The 19,388-nt window shown below is 42.0% G+C and overlaps 1 protein-coding gene across 1 annotated transcript; it reads left to right on the forward strand.

Moving 5' to 3' along the window:
* Positions 1-1,248: 1,248 nt before the first annotated feature.
* On the forward strand, positions 1,249-2,010 carry LOC114783484 (MARVEL domain-containing protein 1-like). The gene has a single exon (XM_028968927.1). It carries the CDS (start codon positions 1,480-1,482, stop codon positions 2,008-2,010), a length of 531 nt encoding a protein of 176 aa, XP_028824760.1. The 5' UTR covers positions 1,249-1,479.
* The last annotated feature ends 17,378 nt before the right edge of the window (positions 2,011-19,388 follow it).

Raw genomic sequence — 19,388 nt, forward strand, 5'->3', positions numbered from 1 at the left:
ATATTCCACCATTAAAAGCCATTTCCAGTTACCAGAGTAATTTACAACATCAAGAATGTCTTTTTGTGGTAATGTCCATGTGGGTTTTGACTAATGTTAATAATAAAATAGATTGTGTGTGAACTGCAACATGCTTTGTCTATTCAGGCCACATTCAAAAATACAATGATATATATAAGAAAAAAAAACTTGCTCCCCAATTTCTGTCCTAGAGAACTTCACTTTCAGATGAGTTCTTCTTACTGTAAAGTGTTTCTGCTTGTTTGAAATTTTTGAACAGGCAGAGAATCCACACAAAATGTATGAAAAGGTCCGAACCACACATAAAAACATGTTTTTCGAAATGTCCCAGCAAGAAAAAAACTGGCGCTCTTGTGAGCTTGTGCGTGCGCGCTTTGCTCTTCGGTCCAATAGGAAACAAGCAATTTCTCGACCCCTCCCCTCCATTCATCAAGGGGCGCGTCGGGGGCGTGACCACGTCCTGGCCACGTATTATGTGGTTTTTGAGAGATCACTGCGCCGGATGCGAGCTGTGACGTCAGAAAATTATGAAATCTCGTCATTTTGTTCCTGTTGTTGACCCGTGGGAGGAATTATGGAGTGTGGGTTCCACTCAGGATCGTGTATTCAGCAGGTTACAGAGCTCTGCACATTCTTTCTAACTAACACAGAACTTTACATTTCACAGTTCTGCATGAAGTATGAAACATAAAACAAAAAGAAATTCAACACACACACACACACACACACACCCTAACAGAAGGAGAGCTCTGCATTTACTAGTGAAAATGATTAAACTCTTTGGTTAATTTGGTTAAGAAAGAATCATATCTGATTAGAATTTATTCAATGTCAATAAAATTAAATTTCTTTCAAACTCTTCAGTTCATGATCACATGTGCAGAAAATGTACATTAACCTCAGATACACACTGAAAAGCAAATCCGCAGATGACGTAACAGAGTGGATATTTGGGTATGAAGCAAAAAAGTGTCTGACTGAAGCTCAGACCTGAAGTTGGACAGACAGACTGTACTACAGACATCAGGTGGAAAGAAAAGAGTGCAGCTGAAGGCACGCTACACCGCACACCATAAACCTCTACTTCTCTCCCTTCCGTTGGAGGTGGAGACGGGGGAGGGGGCTGCATGTCTCGGCCGGCCCCAGTGTCCCCTGTGGGCTCCCTCCTCTTCCAGCTCAGTAGTGAGAAAGACTGAGAGGGAGGGGGAGGGCGATCAGGGGAAACGGAAGAGACGAAACGCACAGTTCTCATTTCAAAACCCTGGGACTACTGCGCTGGGAGAGAGAACCACTTCTGTCTGCTTCATTTCGCTTCCTCAGGAGGTTCTTCTGCCATTTCTTCAAGTCCCATTTTTTTCATTCTTGACCCCCTGTTGTCAGCGCCTGTGGAGCCTCCACCCTGTGAAAAGGAAAGGAGGGAGGGAGACAGAGAGACGGGGAGATCACTGACCGAGGGAGATGGCTCCACAACCTCCACAGCAGGTGAGAAGGGGCCTGTTGGAGTTTGCGAGGAGCTTCGTGGGCATAGTGCGCCTTCTGCAGATCCTTCTGGGAGCCGGCCTGTGGGTCACCATCGCCGCCAACAAGTATGAGGGCTCCATCCACTTTGTGCTCTTCGTGGCCGTGCTCTTCTGGCTCCTGACCCTGGCCCTGTACTTCGTCACGCTACTGGACAAGCAAGACCTGGTGCCCCTGGTGGGTGGGGAACGCTGGTTGCTGAGCAACATGGTGCACGACATCGCGGCCACTGTCCTGTACCTGCCGGCCATCGGCGTCATGGTCCACAAGACGGAGAAGAACTCTTTCTGCAACCTGGAGCAGTACAAGCACTACTGCCTCTACAAGGTCTACCTCACGGCCACGGTGTTCACCGGCCTGTGCGCCTTCGCATACCTGCTCTCCGCCGTCTACAGCATCATCAGGAAATGCCGGGGGAGCAGACCATTGTCTGATGGCGGTGGAACACCAACAGGAACCCTTAACCTATAATAAGAACATAAGAGAGAGATAGAGCGAGAGACTACTTATCATATATCCATTTTTCCCCTCTACATTGGGTTGCATTCATCCTTCTCTCAGGCCTTCAGGTTGTTGACTATATAAAGTTTTATATATAAATGTATACAGTAATTTAATGTCCTCGTAACTCAGATACCTATCTAAATAGATATTTTATAACAGCGCTGTGTGTGTGTTTTTATAAGTAAAGCAAATTTTTAAAAAGCCTTTTAAAAAAAAAAAAAAAAATATTCTGGTGGAATAATGTGAAAATCTGTCCACATTTAATAAATCCGAGAGTCTCAGAGCACCAGAATGATCTGTCTGCATTGTTATTAATTAGGAGTTCCATGCTGATGGATGAATACTTCTCACCAACTTGATAACTTTGCTGAATTTATTTGGCAGTAGAAAGACCATTCATTTGATATCCTTATCTCAATTTCAATTTCTCTGGTTCTCTCTTCAGTGTTGAAAGCTTCAGAAATAATGGACTTTGATCTTGAATAATGGACTTTCTAGATTTGCTGAAAATGTCACTTGCTCTGAAAAAGTGTGCAAAGAATGACCAGCACTGCTGAATTGTCCGATCAATTGATCCAGATCATGGAGTGACCAGATTCATCCTGCTACATATTGTAATTACATTGGCAGACCTTCTGAAAGAACCCTGTTTGAGGTTCTAAGATGAAATTTTATCGTCATCTTGTTTGCAGGTGACTTTAGGCCATCTACTATCAGACAGTTCCCTCTGTGAAAAACACTGATGTGTGTGGTCCTGGAACAAACCTGCACCTGCAGCCAAAATCCAGAGGAATTGATGTCATTGCCATATGAAAAGCAACACCAGGATATCAGTTCATGCCACTGGACTCACATACCAGCATACTTTGGCCTTTCTGAATGAATGAAATTCATGTTTAAAATACACCTCCATCTAAAAGCTGTGAAAACCTGTGGTGTTTATTCATCTGACATAGGAATGAAATGGTTAATACTAAAGGGAGGCGTGTTTTTTACGGTAAAGAACGCATGTATTCCAGTAGAAGCCGGAAGCATGCTGGGCTCTCCCCTGCTGTCCAGACACCCTTACCTTTACCTCCGAGAAACATCTGGAAGCCATCAGAAATCCCCGACCCCTCACGGACGCATGCTCATCTGCTAACTCCATCCCAGCACCTAGTGGTCTTCATGCAGTAGCTCCTCAAAGCTGGACCCCCCCCCATCCCAATCCCCCCAAAACACTCTCATACACATCTGAGCTCCAGATACACACCCAGAAAACAGGAAGTGGGAAGTAAGATTGAGGTGGGATGTGGAAGTTCTCTTCAGACCTGTTCTTGTTCTGAGTGGATTGCCTAAAATGGCAACCCCGCAGCCTTCATTCTTTTTCCTTTTTTGACCGTCTGTCCTTGGTGAATTCTTTCTGCTCTGCCATGTTATTAACAGAGTTCATACCATAACATTTATAGTAGCTGTTTTCTCTGGCACAGTAAGTAAGTTATCTGACGTCCCTTTAGCACGTTTGGCCACTGAAGCAGATGCCTGAGTTAGACAATATTTGCCCTTGTTAGATTTACCCTGGTATTTGCCTTAAGGACTTAAGCACCGAGACATTTCCTGAACATTGTCAAAACAGAAGTTCCATTACGCCCTGTCTGCCTAACTCCATCTGGCTTCTCGTTGCTACCGAACAAAATGAATGACTTATTTTGCAAAAGCGCGAATGTGAACGTGAGTTCACCGCTTGGTGTCGGTACCCAATCCATACCACCTGTGCACTTTTGCAAATGTCAAAACCATATTCAGTACAGGCCAAAAGTTTGGACACACCTTCTTATTCAATGTGTTTTCTTTATTTTTATAACTCCACATGTGTTCATTCATAGTTTTGATGCATTCAGTGAGAATCTACCAATGTAAATGGTCATGAAAATGAAGAAAACACATTGAATACGAAGGTGTGTCCAAACTTTTGGCCTGTACCTTATTTAAATGTACAAGAAAATAAAGCATACTTTCTTTTCTTTAGCAGTCTATTCTAAATCTTTACATAGATCACAATGGTGCTTATATGTTGTCTCTGCAATTGTAAAATGGAAAAGCCTGCCTTATCGTTTGAGAGATCCAAGCTTGCACATGAGAGAAAGATCTGGAACGGATCAACCACTGAGGCAGAATGGGAATGGATTCTTTGCCGATTTTAGGCAGTCTGTACAGATCGTGCTCCATCAGGACTGGTGCTAGAAGGAACGGATGCATCTGCTGAAACCACCTGGTTTGAACCAGTTTTCTGAACTGTGAAATAAAACAAAAAATGTATGTGGCCTTTTGTATGAACTGAACTGAGACTCTGTGTGTGGACACTATGTGAGACACACACACACACACACACACACACACACACACACATCTACTAACTTATTAGCAGTTCTTGGGCAGGGTGATATCACTGCTGCAGAGAACACTGGGGTCTTTATGTGGTTAACTGTACAGAGACCACTGCTGAAATTTGGAATGTGTCGGTGTTGTAAGTTACAGAAACGAAATATATTCACAGAAGCCGACTGATGTTGAGGATTTCCTGAAGGAATATTGCAGGAAGTGACATCTGCGATCTGCGCACGGAAAAAACGATGAGTAAGGAGCGAGCGACCTGCAGAAGTTAAGGCTGACACCCCAACCGCTCCACGAGCATTAGCTAATGAGAACCAGAAGGGGAACGTTGCCTTGTGAAAGAACTGGATGTGATCAAACTAGCACAGCATTCGCGCCAGAATTGTAACAGCAAAAAAGACAGATGTGACTTTCCTGATACAGCAGGAACAGTGCATGAGGTGTGTGTGTTCTGGTAAAGTGAACTCATGCTGACTTTACATCCTGTTCTTTCTTTCTTTTTTCTTGACTCGGAGTCAGTGCTGCATTGTGTGTGTGTGTGTGTGTGTGTGTGTGTGCTCTCACATACATTCCTCTGTGACAAGCTTCATTCATGCTTACAGACACAAAATAAAATTAATATTTATACATTCGGAGATAGTGTGCAATGTGTTGCAATATGGCACGATGACTATATAGTTTGTGTGGTAGTAGCCTAGTGGGTAACACACTATGAACCTATGAACCAGAAGACCTAGGTTCAAATCCCACTTACTACCATTGTGTCCCTGAGCAAGACACTTAACCCTAAAATTGCTCCAGGGGGGACTGTCCCTGTAACTACTGATTGTTAGTCGCTCTGGATAAGGGCGTCTGATAAATGTATATGTAAAATGTAAATGTGTGAAGGTTGATTACTTGTAAGTCAGTAATTTGTATAAGCAAGGTCAACGTTTGGTTTTGGGCCTTGAATTCTGTTGGAGTTGAAATAATTTCAATCTGATTCACGGAACATTCCCACTTCTCACCAACCTATGTTCTTTCCCTCTAAAATAGCTACTGCATGGGCCGCGAAGAAACTACACTTTACTACAGTCAATGTGCTTTTACCAGAGCTCCTGGGCATGGATTAAAGGGAAAGCAATGTGCAGTATGCACAGAAAGAGAGAGAGAGAAAGGAAATGGCATCACTTCCTGTCTGTTCCCTGCTGAAAGGCTCAGTGTTGGTGAGCGGGGTGGGTAGACAGAGGGGATATTTATAGACGGTGGAAATGCCAACGTTTCCTGTGCCGTTGCCAGGCCCGCAGATGGCTGGAGTGTGTGCGATTCACCCACCATCACTAGGCGGGCGCAGCAGGAGCCGCAGCTGAGCCCCCAAAACTTGACACGTTCCGTCAAATTGTCGCGTGAATCCTTGACTCAGTCCAATTTCTCACCCTTAGTAATATCCAGTTCTCACTGCCAGGCCATTGGCTGAACTTCAGTTTACACACATGAACCACGTTTAGTTCTGTTGGAACAATTCCTACTCCCGTGCCGATTTTTCAGACGTTGGTGAGCAAGCCCTGGACCACCAATACCCAGGAGAGATGAGGAGGGACGAGACAGCAGGGGTCACACCCTCAGCACCTCTTTAAAGGTCATAACGTGCATGACGTTGAACCTTGACCTCTGTTGACCTCTGGTCAGCTCACAACCTTTAATTAGCCGACTGATCACAAAACAACTTATTCATGATCAAACCCGGAAACGTGCACAGAAAGTTATTTTTTACTGTTATTTTAAAAAAGATGGCAGTAAAACAGTGATGTTGTCAAAATGGGCCGCAAGATTTGCGGTTCAGGTTGTCCTTTAATTATTACTTTGCATGTTTCTGCATGTGGACTGCTCCTTCAAATCAAAGAGAAGCTTCTCTTCTAAACCATTCCTGTTTTTTTTTGTAAACCTTTTTTAAAACACATCTAGAAAATCTAAAATATATGACACTTGCTAGAATTATGCCAGGCTTGGATGGTGTTAAACTCCCTGAATGAACCCTGGACCTCAGCTCCACCAGTATACCATTATCGCTATTCTAAAACTGGATTGTGCAAGTTACATTTTCTCACACAATATAGGCAGTTTATGTTAGCCAATGCTCAAATTGCATCAGATTAAAGCCAAAAGAGCAATAAAACTTTATGTAACGGTGTGTTGAAGCTGCACAACTGTTTGTAACAATTCAAGAGCCTTAACGTAGAGGGCCTATTTTTGAAAATATTGAGTGCTTTGTCTGCCAAACTAAACTGTCACCGTCATTTTTGTTAAATTAGCCTCTGCAAAAGTTTAAAAAGAAGATAAAGCGAAGCATAATCAATTGTTAAGACGGAAATGACGACAACGCCTGCCGTCCATTTTGTCCACACAAGCTATGGAGGCGCAGCATGAATCAGTTGTTGTCATTATTGTTAAACGTTTTGGAATAATGTGCTCATATACTACATAATTTTAATGAAACTAAATTCTTTTGCAATATGGCACAGCCAGAAGGGCGCATTAATGTGGAGTTCAGATGTTCTGCCAATACAACGGCTCAGCCAATTAGATTTTAGAGCCATGCTACGTTACTATAATCACCATAATTACAGCGTGCACACTGGAATTAATTATTATTGCATGGTTCAGACTATAAAAAGAACCTTTTCTGTTGTTCAGACAACTTCCTTTATTCCCGGCTGAGGTCAAGACGTTTATAATCATCGGTTTTCAGACACGTAAACACAAGCCATTTGGGGTGCAAATTATAGAGCAGAACAGGAAGTGACATAGTCTATATTTAAAGCCCAGTGTAGTAAACAGCAAATATGAAACATCTGATTCCAATGACTGCTACTATTGTAAATGAGTAAAAGAGAACTAGACGAGGCAATTCACTTCTTATATTGACCACTAGGTGTCAGGATTGGAACATTTATTTCTTAAATAGCCAAAACTAACATACAGTATGTATCAATGGGCTTTCACCGGCCCTACAGTTGACACCCCCCTACTCGATCCTTCTGAATACAAGAAAAAACTCTAGGGGAGAGAAAAAAGAAAGGAATAAACCTTGGGAAGAAGTGATACTGAGAGGGACATCCTTCCAGGGTAGAGTGAGCCTGCAAATGGTGTCAGTGCAGGTGATAATTTGTCCAAGAAGAGAAAAGTCTTACAGTTGTAGTGGTGGAAAAATCCAAAGTGCAGTACAGAATATGTCCATGTTTGGAGATACTGGACAGTGCAGAGTAGTTGTACACTGTCATGGTGTACATTACGTGTCCATTATGATGCTATTGGTCCATTTGAAGATCCTCTGCTTTTTGAGATGACTGTGTAATAAAGTGAACATAATAATTGACGCTGTGTCTGGGATTTTTAACAGCAGGTCAGAGTAAACAGAAGTTTTTTCAGTTTAGATTTAAACACTGTCTTGTACATTGACCGGCAAGCTGTTCCACAACTGTAGAGCTGTAGTCTACTACACTGTATTCTACTATACTGATTTATCTTCATTTATCACATTTGCATCCACCTCTGACTCTTCCTGTTGGTACTTTTACATGGATGATTTATCAAGGATTTATGGGTTTAAGAATTGCATTTTTCCTGGCGACCTTGTTAATTTTTTGTGATTTAATGATAAAGTGAAATTATGAATCCTACTAAAACCTGAAAATTTTACATGCATGTCTCATTTTCCAACCCAGAAGCAGCAACATATCCATAATCCAATGCTGTCCATCCTTTTTTGTTCCAAAGCTGCAAGGTTCGGGATCAGAATGCCTGAGCAAGATTTCACTAAAGCAGCAGACTGTGCTTTGGCATGTAACTCATTCATCATACAGTAATGAGCTGATCGTAATATAAACCCCACATGTTTCAGGGCGGAGTGATCAACCTGAATCACATTATGCAAAATTCCTGTTCCTGTACATATCTTACCACCACTTTTTAGTTTAATTACACAATTACAGTGCAGTATAGTCAGTATCTAGAAACACACCCTGATAGTGGCTGTGATTTACATTTTTTATATAATACATATTTATTTGACATTTTAATCTAACATTGACAGGATGTGGAAATGACATTTTGTAATATATATTTTTATGATGATTTGCTAATGCTTGTTATAGCATGAAATACACACAATACTCACAGAATACTGTTTTACACAAAGGTGGAAATGATAGTAAACCTCTGGGACAATTACATAATGCAGTTATGCTTACGTTCTATTTGAGCTTAATCCTATTTTTATTATACCCCACATTAAGCAAGTTTAGGTCTTATTCAGAAATAAAGCAACAACATTTTATTATATCATTAAAATAATGATTTAACTGTAAATAATCAAATAAGTATTGGTGTGATAATTGGTGTCATATAATTGGTGTTCATATGCGTTTTTACTGCAATGGACTATTAAAATTAAATATTAGGGGACTGATGTGGCCCTTTGTGGAGGCATGGTTCCTTTGGTGAAGTAAGAAAACAGAATATTTCTACCTTCATATTGTAGGCATGTTTGAAAGACATGACAGTCGGGTCACTTGCCATCCATTTCCCAGTTAACTGCTGTCAATAATGAATATAATTTATTTTGTTGAAATAAAAAAGAGTCCTTTCTTCACCTTTGACAACCGACACACACATGTCCTTGGCCAAAGACTCACCAATACGCATGCTCTCAAAGAATGTCCTTGGGCACTGGATTCCTCCACCTGCCAGGGAAAAAGGACCTGCTCACCTCTGCTGCGCTAAATGTGCAACACACTTTGTCTGGATGAGCCACTCTAATGAAAACCCCATTTGAACGTAAATGTCAGAGGACTGGGTTCTGCGTCAGACAATGGCTCTTTCCCTGAGAAGAAAGGTGCCGTTGATTGAGTTGAGGGAACCATTCAGGTTACCAGGAGAGGATACCTGACTGAAATGAGAAGCCCCCCCCCGAAGTCACAACAGAGCAGTCGGTATGATGGGAGAAAATCTTTTGGAATCACTTGAGTGGGCACATTGTCATGCCCTTTCCTTTATGCCCGTAGCTGAAGTCTGGAAGACGCTGGAAATAAATGTACATGAGTGTTTCTTTGGAGTTGCTCCAATAAGGTACACCCATCTGAACCTGGGAATGAGCAGCTGGGACGGAACACTAGAGGTGCCATTGTGGACCTGCCCTGAAGTGTCCATGACTGCAATGTTTGGAATAATTGTATTTATCTCCTCAAGGACCATGATCTTTTCTGTCCATTAGTGGACCAACACATGCCCAATTAGCATTTAAGAGAAACTCTTTACTTGTTACTAATTGAAACACAATTAATTGCACAGAAGGGAAGCAATGATTTGGATGAAAAGCCTATAGAGAACAATTGATGAGATCAAATCAATAAATTTAGGTTTATGTTTAATGTCACGCCGACGTGCTGACGGGGGAGGGAAGCGCAGAAGCAGGACATGCTGGGAAGGGAGTTTTTATTAATAAGCAATAAATAAATACAAATAAACAATGGCGCAGTGGCCGAAAAGGGAAATAAAGGGGAACTACAAAAATGAGCCCGCAGGCGTGTGGCGATTGCCAGAACTCAAAACATAGAACAGAAACTCAAGTTCGTGCACCAAGTCCACGAAAGTTCACTAGGATGTCGGCCCTCCCGAAGGGGTGGAAATCTCCGACTTTTATGCGCCGTTAGGATTGGCCACAGGTGTTGAGCCCAGCTGCAGTCAGTCCTGACATTTAAGGTCCAAAATGGTTTATTTTCACCATTCATTACATGCAACATATCAAGAAAACTGAATACAGAAACATATTTTGTTTGCAGATAAAAATAACAGCGAAGCAGAATGACCAAAGCATGATCTATACCTATTGCCATCACTGGCCACTGCAGAACCATAGACAGACTAGTGGAACATATTAATGTCAAATAATATCACAAAGTGAACTTTTCATGTCAGGGGACCTTTAATGTTAGTTCTAGTGTGTGTTTGTATATTTATATTCACACATGATAAGATCAAATATTGATATATTGTTCATGATAAAACGTGATACGCTGCAGGACGGTTTGTATGATGTGCACAACTCAACATGAAGAAATGTATACATTTCTGCTGTCTGGTGAAAACAAGCTTCAGTTCCTGCCTTTTGTTTCGATACAAAAGGCAGGAAGCGATACATCAATACTGGGTTCCAGCTTGTCTATAATGTGTCACCAAGGAAAGTATCCCAGATTTTGCCGCACCCCTATTGATTTTGTTCTCATACATTATTGTGCTCAAGCTAGTATAACATCACAGTGGGCCACAGGACGCACACACACATACCAACAGACATTTCAGAGTTGCCAAATCCACATAGTGTACATGCTTTTGGAAGACGGGAGGAAACTGAAGAACCTGGAGGAAACCCACATCAAAATGGGGAGAGCATGCTTGCTCTCTGCGCACACACACACACACACACACACACAAGGTCCGATCTATGATTAAAACTCACTGTGCCGCCCATCATGAATACAGAGTGTTCATTTATGAGTACATGCACCAGCAATACCGCAAAGAAATACTGTAAAAAGTTTTCAATTTCTGTGCAATCTTATTTATTTCTTTTATATTATAATATGTATATTTTTATTTTTTGCAGTCGGATTGCTCTTATACTTGAACTTGGAAATTCTACTTAAGTAATGCGTGGTAGCTGCCAAGTGGTCGAGGACTACGTTGTCTGGCTAAATGAATAAATGTAGACGAGAAAAGAAAAGCCACATCTGCTGTGAGCTCCTGACTACCCAACGCACTTTGAAGTCTGGTGCGTCTGCAGGATTTGCTTCCATCTATGCCCCCCCCCTGCAGGCTTGGCGGTCCCAGAGCAGGTTTGGGATGGGATCAAGGGCAATGAGCAGATGGATGAAGACTGGATCACCAGAAAGCTCGGAAAAGTGAGGGATGTGTTCATTTATTTAGAAGTGTAGTTCACACATTGCAGGGTCTCTTAGTGTTCTTCCAAGAGGTAGATATTTTTGTTGCAAAAAAGCCCTTTATACAGACCATGCATGGCATATGATCAAAAATGCATCCAATAAAGTCTCAAACTGAAAAATATTTAATATTGTAATACTTGAACGGGTGTGCCAGATTTAGAAAAAATTGCCCTCTCACAATTTTATTCATGCACAGAAAGTTTTGCTCTATCAGACCTATCACACGATAAACATGGATAGGATAAACAGAGTTTAAATTGACAAGGATGGAGGAAGGGAGGCGTAAGAGCAGCAGATCTGAAAAATTAATCCACACACGACCTCTTAATATGGATATTAATTTTACATGGAAGAGGTAACAGCCGAGCAATGCTAAGAAGTGAGGGAGACAGCGGCCCTATTAACTAGGCTGAGACCAAGATGTGCCTTAGTTTTAAAGCACTCGGTAGTACATTAGTACCTGGTATATGCTAGTGCTAATCCACATCAGAGAATATGGTTTACATTAATTGGCATTTATAATACCGAGTAATCAGTGTGTGGGGACAGTAACTTGCTCAAAGGGACCTCAGTGGATCTGAACCCGCAAGTGCTCATTTAGGAGTCTGCTTTCTTACTCGATGCTTGAGCTAGGTTAGTAATAAACATGTTTGCATGGGTAAATTAGGATTTCTAATCCCTTCACATCAAAGATGCAATCAGAACCATAGATGTCTCCTGTACATAGAACTTTGGTTTGTGCAGGGGTCACAAACGTCAACACTGAAATGGTATGACCCACATATTTTCATTATTGATCTTATTCTACAGCCTCTTTAGTGAGTCTGAAAGGACAGCACTGTTAAGCCACTAAGGGTGGAGAGCACCGTGGCTCTTCAAAGCGTGAAGGGAGGATTGAGAAAAAGATCTCTGCGAGTCCAAATTGAGCATAATTCAGAGGGTTCTTCTCAGCAATAAGACAGGAGCAGTGGGTGGAGAAGGCTGGAGTGTGTGGTGGGTTGAGAGAGAGAGTTCACATGAGCATAGGTATAGAGCTCTGCTAAAACTCTGGCTGGCAGCAGCTTTGATGTTGCAAAAGCACTATCAGAGTGACAAAATGCAGGGATTAATCAGTGACAAAACCCTGCAAGTGCTTCAAGGCATGGCGCGTATACACGCACAAACACACACACACACCACACACACACACACCACACACACACACACACACACACACACACACACACACATTATACCACAAATACAGTTACACATAAATAATCATGGTTGGAGACATACTTGTAAATAGTTTATTCAATACTGAATACATTGCCATAAATGTATTCAGAAATGCATTCTGTTACAGTACATGCATACGTATAAACTACCACACTGGCATGGATAAGACATTGTTTCTCAAAGATTAGTCTGAAAGTGGTTGTCTTACGTTCAGGGTCAAGACAAAAATATTTTATAATTTATTCAGCCTTCAACTTGCTCCAATACATGATATACAGGAGACAATTTTCTTCCAATTATAATTATGATTTATTATTGACTTATTATTACTTGCCAGCCCGACATCTCATCCTGGATGGCATCACCTGAAACTCAACCCGGGCAAAACTATTCATCCCTGCTCAACATGACCTTAAAATCTCACCGGACAGTTCTCCAAATCGTTCCCTCTGGCACTGCACGCATGTGACTATAGACAATTCCCTCTCCGACTTGTCCCTTCTCTACAACATTCGGAGGATTCGTCCATTTTTATCAACAGAGGCTACTCAGATACTTGTCCAATCTCTGGTCATCTTGGACTAGACTTCTCGGACGAACTCATTCCGGGCTGGTCTTCCTCTTAGCGCTCCCCGACCCCTCCAGATGATCCAGAACACTGCAGTATGACTTGTTTTCAACCTTCCTTGCTGTCATGGCTCCCGTTCCACCTCCCCATCTGAAGGGGGCGCATGGGTGCCTGCGAAGGGGTCGGCGTCCTCTCTAAATAAGTGGCGGCCATTTTGGATCCTTGTCCGCTCATCATTGTGGTTTGTCCCTTTGTTGTTGCTGGCCTTTTTCCCCGTATTGGCTACTGCATAGCGTCAACTTTTCTTTGTTTGACTAGTCTTTTGGATTCGTCCTTGCCTGTCTTCTGTTTCCATCTCGATGCTTCCGACCGCCCGCATGCTGCCCCAACACCGTCTATGCTCAATCTCTTTTGTGTTCTGGGCCTCGCCGTTGCTGAGCCTCACCAGAAGTCCTCTCTATCGCCTGCCCCCTTATCAGCCACAGTAAAGACTGAACTTATTACCACACCACGTGCTCTCACCGCCGACTCGCAGCCCTCTGCACCCTCACCCGGTGCTGCATCGCTGCACTCCAGCCCCCCCCCTCTCTCAGCCCTCGCACACCATCCAGGAATGCCAAGATGAGCAGTAAAGCAGTATTTTGAAGAAACTAGAACATAAAACATGTTTTTCGTTATTTCACCTTTTTTTGCTAAGTACATAACTCCACATGTGTTCATTCATAGTTTTGATGCCTTCAGTGAGAATCTACCAATGTAAATGGTCATGAAAATAAAGAAAACACATTGAATGAGAAGGTGTGTCCAGACTTTTGGCCTGTACTGTATGTAAGTCGCTCTGGATAAAACCGTCTGCCAAATGCTGTAAATGTGAAATTGATTGAGATCCACAGCCAACTCTCGACAAGTAACAAAGAAAGAAATAGAAAATTATAACCTATATAATGACTGGAAACTGAATACTGAAAGTCTACTTATAGTGAATGAAACTGGCTTCCCACTAGAGGGAGCCTGAGTTCCAAGGAAACCTAAGATATTAAACAGAGACAAAACAAACAAACAAACAAACAAAAAGAAATATGAAATACTTTTGCAATCCAACCTGTCTACTTGCATTTGTTGCAAAGTGAAGTCATGGTGCGAATTTACATTGAGTTTCATATTAAGTATGCAGTTGGTTAAGTTCGAGTAAACTCGTTCTAGGAATGAGAGGACTCTCTAAAAGAAAGCGTTACTACAATCTGCGGGACGCAACTGATTCTATAAGTATACTTAAGTATTAATAAGTATTAATCTAACAGCACAACAGGGCTCAGCCACTATAATTCCTTGTTAATGCTAAACACTGAGAATGAAGCATAGACACAAGGAATGATGCTCCATGGTGTGTAAGCGTTGTGACCGGACGACACCCACATGTGATCGAGACTCGGTAATGAAAGGCCAGTTCTGGTGAGTGAGTCTTAGCGTCGCCATGGAGAATGCAGAGTAAATGTTTGCTCTCACACACCCTGCCAGTGTGTGGGAGTACGAGGCATGAGTGATTCCATACAAACACGGCACATTCTTAATGCAGCTGCCTATTTAACAGTCATTACAGCCCAGGAGTCGCACATGAAAATCTGCTTGGATAAAATCTTAAACTTCTAATAATTGGCGGAGCCTCTTTTAATAGCTGCAATTCAATCACATAAAATCTGGCCTTTATTGAACACAGGGTAAAATTTTTCTTTCTGTTTTTATGACTCAAATGGCTCGAGGTTAATGGAATTAGTAAAGGGTAACACATTAAATTGAATTTGGAAGCCACTGAATATGCAGAGCCAGGTTCCGAAGGAGGTGACCTCACCTCGTTTCGCAGCTGATCCGAAGAAGATTACAAAGTGAAACAGCAAAAACAGCATTTATGCTCTATGGTCAAATTTAACAGAGCGTAAGGGAGATCACATTAAAACCTGCTGCTATTTTTTTAAACTTTTTAGTTCAACTGCAATGGTTTCAAAAACCAACTGGTATGTGTTTTTTTTTTTTGCTGTCTGATCATCAAAACGTGCTTCTAGGTAGAGGATGCTTTTTCAAAACTTTAACAGTAAGAAAACAAGAAAATACCTTAAAAGTGAAGTATAAGTGAATAATCTTCAATGTTTTATTGTCTTTAGTTACACATTATTTACTATATAAGACATATTAGGTGGTGTGTGTTTTGCATTCTGAAAGAGGTGTATGTTTATTATTGATTTATTTGTCCTGAACTTTCCTATGAGGAAACGTAGGTTGCTGAGGCATTCTTGTAAAGCCATTGCCAGGTTCAGGCACTGTTCACATGGGGACCATGAAAAATCAAAGTGGTGTGCAGTGTTGGGCACATTTCAGAATGGCAAAATTTATTACAAACAAAAAAAACTGAGGAAGCACATGAGTATTCACAGCCTTGGCTCAATATTGAGCTTAGGTGCCTCCTGTTTCTCCTGATCATCCTGATCGTCCACCTGTGGAAAACCAGTTAAATGAACATTATTTGGAAAGGCACACACCAGTATATATTTCACAGTTGACAGTTCATGTTAGACCAAGGATGAAGTCAAAGGAATTGTCTGTAAACCTCCAAGACAGGATCATCTCAAGGCACAAATCTGGGGTAAATTGCACAAAAATTGATGCTGCTTTGAAGGGCCCAATGAGCACAGTGGCCTCCATCGTGTGGAACAAGTTTAAAACAATCAGACCACCTAAGTGAAAGTGAAGTGATTTTCATTGAGAAAGCACAGATGAAAAGCACAGCAGATGAAAAGCACTGCTAGAACCGGCAACCTTCTGATTACAGGTCTGTTTTCTTACCCTGAATGATTGGGGAAGAAGGGCCTTAGTCAGGGAGGTGACTAAGAATCCAATGGTCACTCTTTCAGAGCTCCAGAGGTCCTCTGTGGACACAGGAGCACTCTACAAGAACAACCATCTCTGCAGCAGTCCACCAATCAGGCCTGTATGGTAGAGTGGCCAGAGGAAAGCCACTCCTTAGTAAAAGGCACATGGCAGCCTGCCTGGAGTTCAACAAAGTTGCCTAAAGGACTCTCGGACCATGAGGAACAAAATTCTGTGGTCTGATGAGACAAAGACTGAACTCTTTGGTCTGATTGCCAGCTGTCACATTTGGAGGAAACCAGGCACCACTCATCACTGGGCCAATACCATCCCTACTAAATAAACCTTTTTTTTTTGTGGGACTAATAAAGGTTTATCTTATCTTATCTTATCTTATCTTATCTTATCTTATCTTATCTATCTTATCTTATCTTATCTTATCTTATCTATCTTATCTTATCTTATCACAGTGAAGCATGGTGGTGGCAGCATTATGCAGTGGCGATGTTTCTCAGCTGCAGAAACTGGGAGACTAATCAGGATGGAGGGAAAGATGACTGCAGCAATGTACAGAGACATCCTGGATGAAAACCTGCTCCATCCAATGGTTCATCTTTCAGCAGGACAACGACCCTAAGCACACAACCAAGATATCCAAGGAGTGGCTTTAAGACAACTCTGTGCATGTCCTTGAGTGACCCATCCTGAGCCCAGACTTAAACATCTCTGGAGAGATGTTAAAATGGCTGTGCACCGACGCTTCACATTACTGTAACTAAATGCCGTACTGTAATACAGTAATAGAGCTGTAACGATGGAAACAGTAATTGGTTAGGTTACCTGTTACTTGTGCTTTGTATGTATATTGTGTAGTACTTGTGCTAAACTCTCTGTGCTATCTTTTCATGTTCCCTTTAGTAAATGTTGTGGGGTCCCTTTGTTTTGAGCGCTTCCTCTAGATCTTGTTCTATAATAGTACTTCAGATTCATACTTGGGTCCTCATCTTTAACTAAATGTGACATGGTGACATTTATGCTGTTTTGGTCTCTCATTTGCAGGTCCTGTTAATGATATCATGTCACAGTGTGGGACGGTAACCCTGTCAGAATAGCAGGTCACCCCACTGGAAGCCCGAGGTACAGGGAGCTGAGTTAATAGAGACCTTCATGTGAACTGAGGACAGTGGTTATATTGGAATTCTGCAGCTGTTTGTGGGAACGCTAATGAAATGAAAGTGAAAATGAAATGATTGTCATTGTGAAACACTGCAGCACAGCACACATGGTGCACACAACAAAATGTGTCCTCTGCTTTTAAACCATCACCCTTGGTGAGCAGTGGGCAGCCATAACAGGAGCCTGGGGCGCAGTGTGTGGGGACGGAATTTGCTCTTAGTGGCACCTTGGCGGTTTGGGATTCCAATCACGAGTCTGCTTCATTATCATCTAAGCCATCCACTGCCCCAAAGGTGGGACAGCCAAGGCTAGAACCCTGGTCTCCCGCGGCCGAGCCCAGTGACATAACCACTGGACCAGAGTTATGTCACTGGACACACAACAATGAGTCTCATGTTCTAATGACTGAGCTTGCTGCCCTCAGAATGGTTTTTCAATGAGGATGGATGGTCATGAAAACTCACAAATAACAAAAAACTGTTATTACAGATCACTTGTTCCTTTTTTTAAGTTATGCATTGTGTTGCTTGATGTGTTACATACTTGGGCAAAAAATATGATCCTTATTCTCGTTCTGAGGGTAATGTGACATATTTGTAAAAGGTGCAATGCGTCACAATTTGTTTCAACCTGGCAAATTGATATTCCATCAATGAGGGCATTAGTTCACCACAAACAATGAAATGCACAGCTTCCTTCAACCTTTTGTTTTTCTAATGAAATTTTCCTCAAAGAAGTCAGCTTTTATAGTGGACGAGAACATACTGCTGCCAAAGCTTGGTTCAGGTACCAGTGATTTGTGCGCTTCCTTTTTTCTGTGAGTCAAGTGTGCCAGTAGCACTGTGAGTCTAATTAAGCACCAGTGCTGTCAATAATTGGAGAAATTGAGTGCGCAGAAGAGGTGAACAGCCCTGCTATGTCCTGTTGGCCTTTCATTAGCAGACTGGACCATTTGGTACTTGTGTACGAAGGGGTGGCTACTTTTTTCTCTGATGCACAGACCAGCTCTTTTGACCCATTCCTGCACCACTGTTTACAGCGCTGAGCGAGCAGGTCCCCGCAGGTCCCCGCAGGTCCCCGCAGGTCCCCACCTGCAAATCACCCCACACTCAAGGCAAAGGGCGTTGCAAAAATGTTCATTAGCGGGACTCAAGGTGAATGATGTTTCACCTGGAGAAGTGAAGAGAAGGAGTGAGAAAGGACTTCAAAAAGGAAAACAGAGAATCAGTAATGACTCAGTAGTCTGACAGGGGGTGATGGCTGCTGGCTGGCTGTTAAGAACGTGTGACTGGGCTTGTGGGAAAAGGTTTTCTCCATGGGCCTCTGCCTCCCAGGATGTTGGACTGAGCACTGACTCATTGTGTCCTGCACTTTTTTCTTTTTAATGTCCAACCACGCCGGTTGTATGACCACTTCCAACTATCAGAGTTTCACAAAAAACGAGGAACTGGATGGTGAGAATGGTGCTCCATCTGGGCATGTGAAGAATGCTGAAGGCTGTGCACATCATGATGTACGTGTCAGTGTGTTTGTGTATTCATGTCTGCTCATTCTTGTATATGACATCTAAAATCATCAACTCTAACGTACATTTACAGTCAGGGAAAAATGATTTGAACCCCTACATGTAAAGTTGAGTACAAAATGGTGACAAAACCTGAGTTTCACTATGGCAAAAGTAAAGAGGGTTACTTTATACAGTGAATATAATAGTTTTACTCAAAATGTAAAATATGAAATAAATATATTAAGAAATTATGGTCATTGATAAGCGGTGTAGTTATGTAAATAATTTAACTGTTAAAAAAGAGAGACTAATGTTGACCTAAAAGTGTCTGCCTTGGCTTCTTCCTATGCACATAAAATGAAAAGCTGCATCTTCACTGTGGGGACATTCCAGAATCCAAAACTGCTCCCACCACAATGTCCCAGTTAGCTGTAAGTTCATCAGCTGAGACACAAAACAAAGGGTCAGTTTCTGGATATTTGCAGTTTCCATGGTACCACAGACAACATGTGTTATTCTGTTAGAGTAGAGTAAGGGAAACTGCAACAATATCCTGAACAGTAATAGTACTGCAGTAATGCAGTGTTAACGCAATGCTCTGTATGTGTGAACAATCCAGACTGTAGGACCTAAAACAAAAAATCAACAATGACTGAGGATA

This window comes from Denticeps clupeoides, unplaced genomic scaffold, assembly GCF_900700375.1.
Source record: "Denticeps clupeoides unplaced genomic scaffold, fDenClu1.1, whole genome shotgun sequence".
Classification (NCBI taxonomy): domain Eukaryota; kingdom Metazoa; phylum Chordata; class Actinopteri; order Clupeiformes; family Denticipitidae; genus Denticeps; species Denticeps clupeoides.

Excerpts from the sequence above, each read along its gene's own strand:
- LOC114783484 (XM_028968927.1), top strand. The coding sequence starts at position 1,480 with ATGGCTCCACAACCTCCACAGCAGGTGAGAAGGGGCCTGTTGGAGTTT.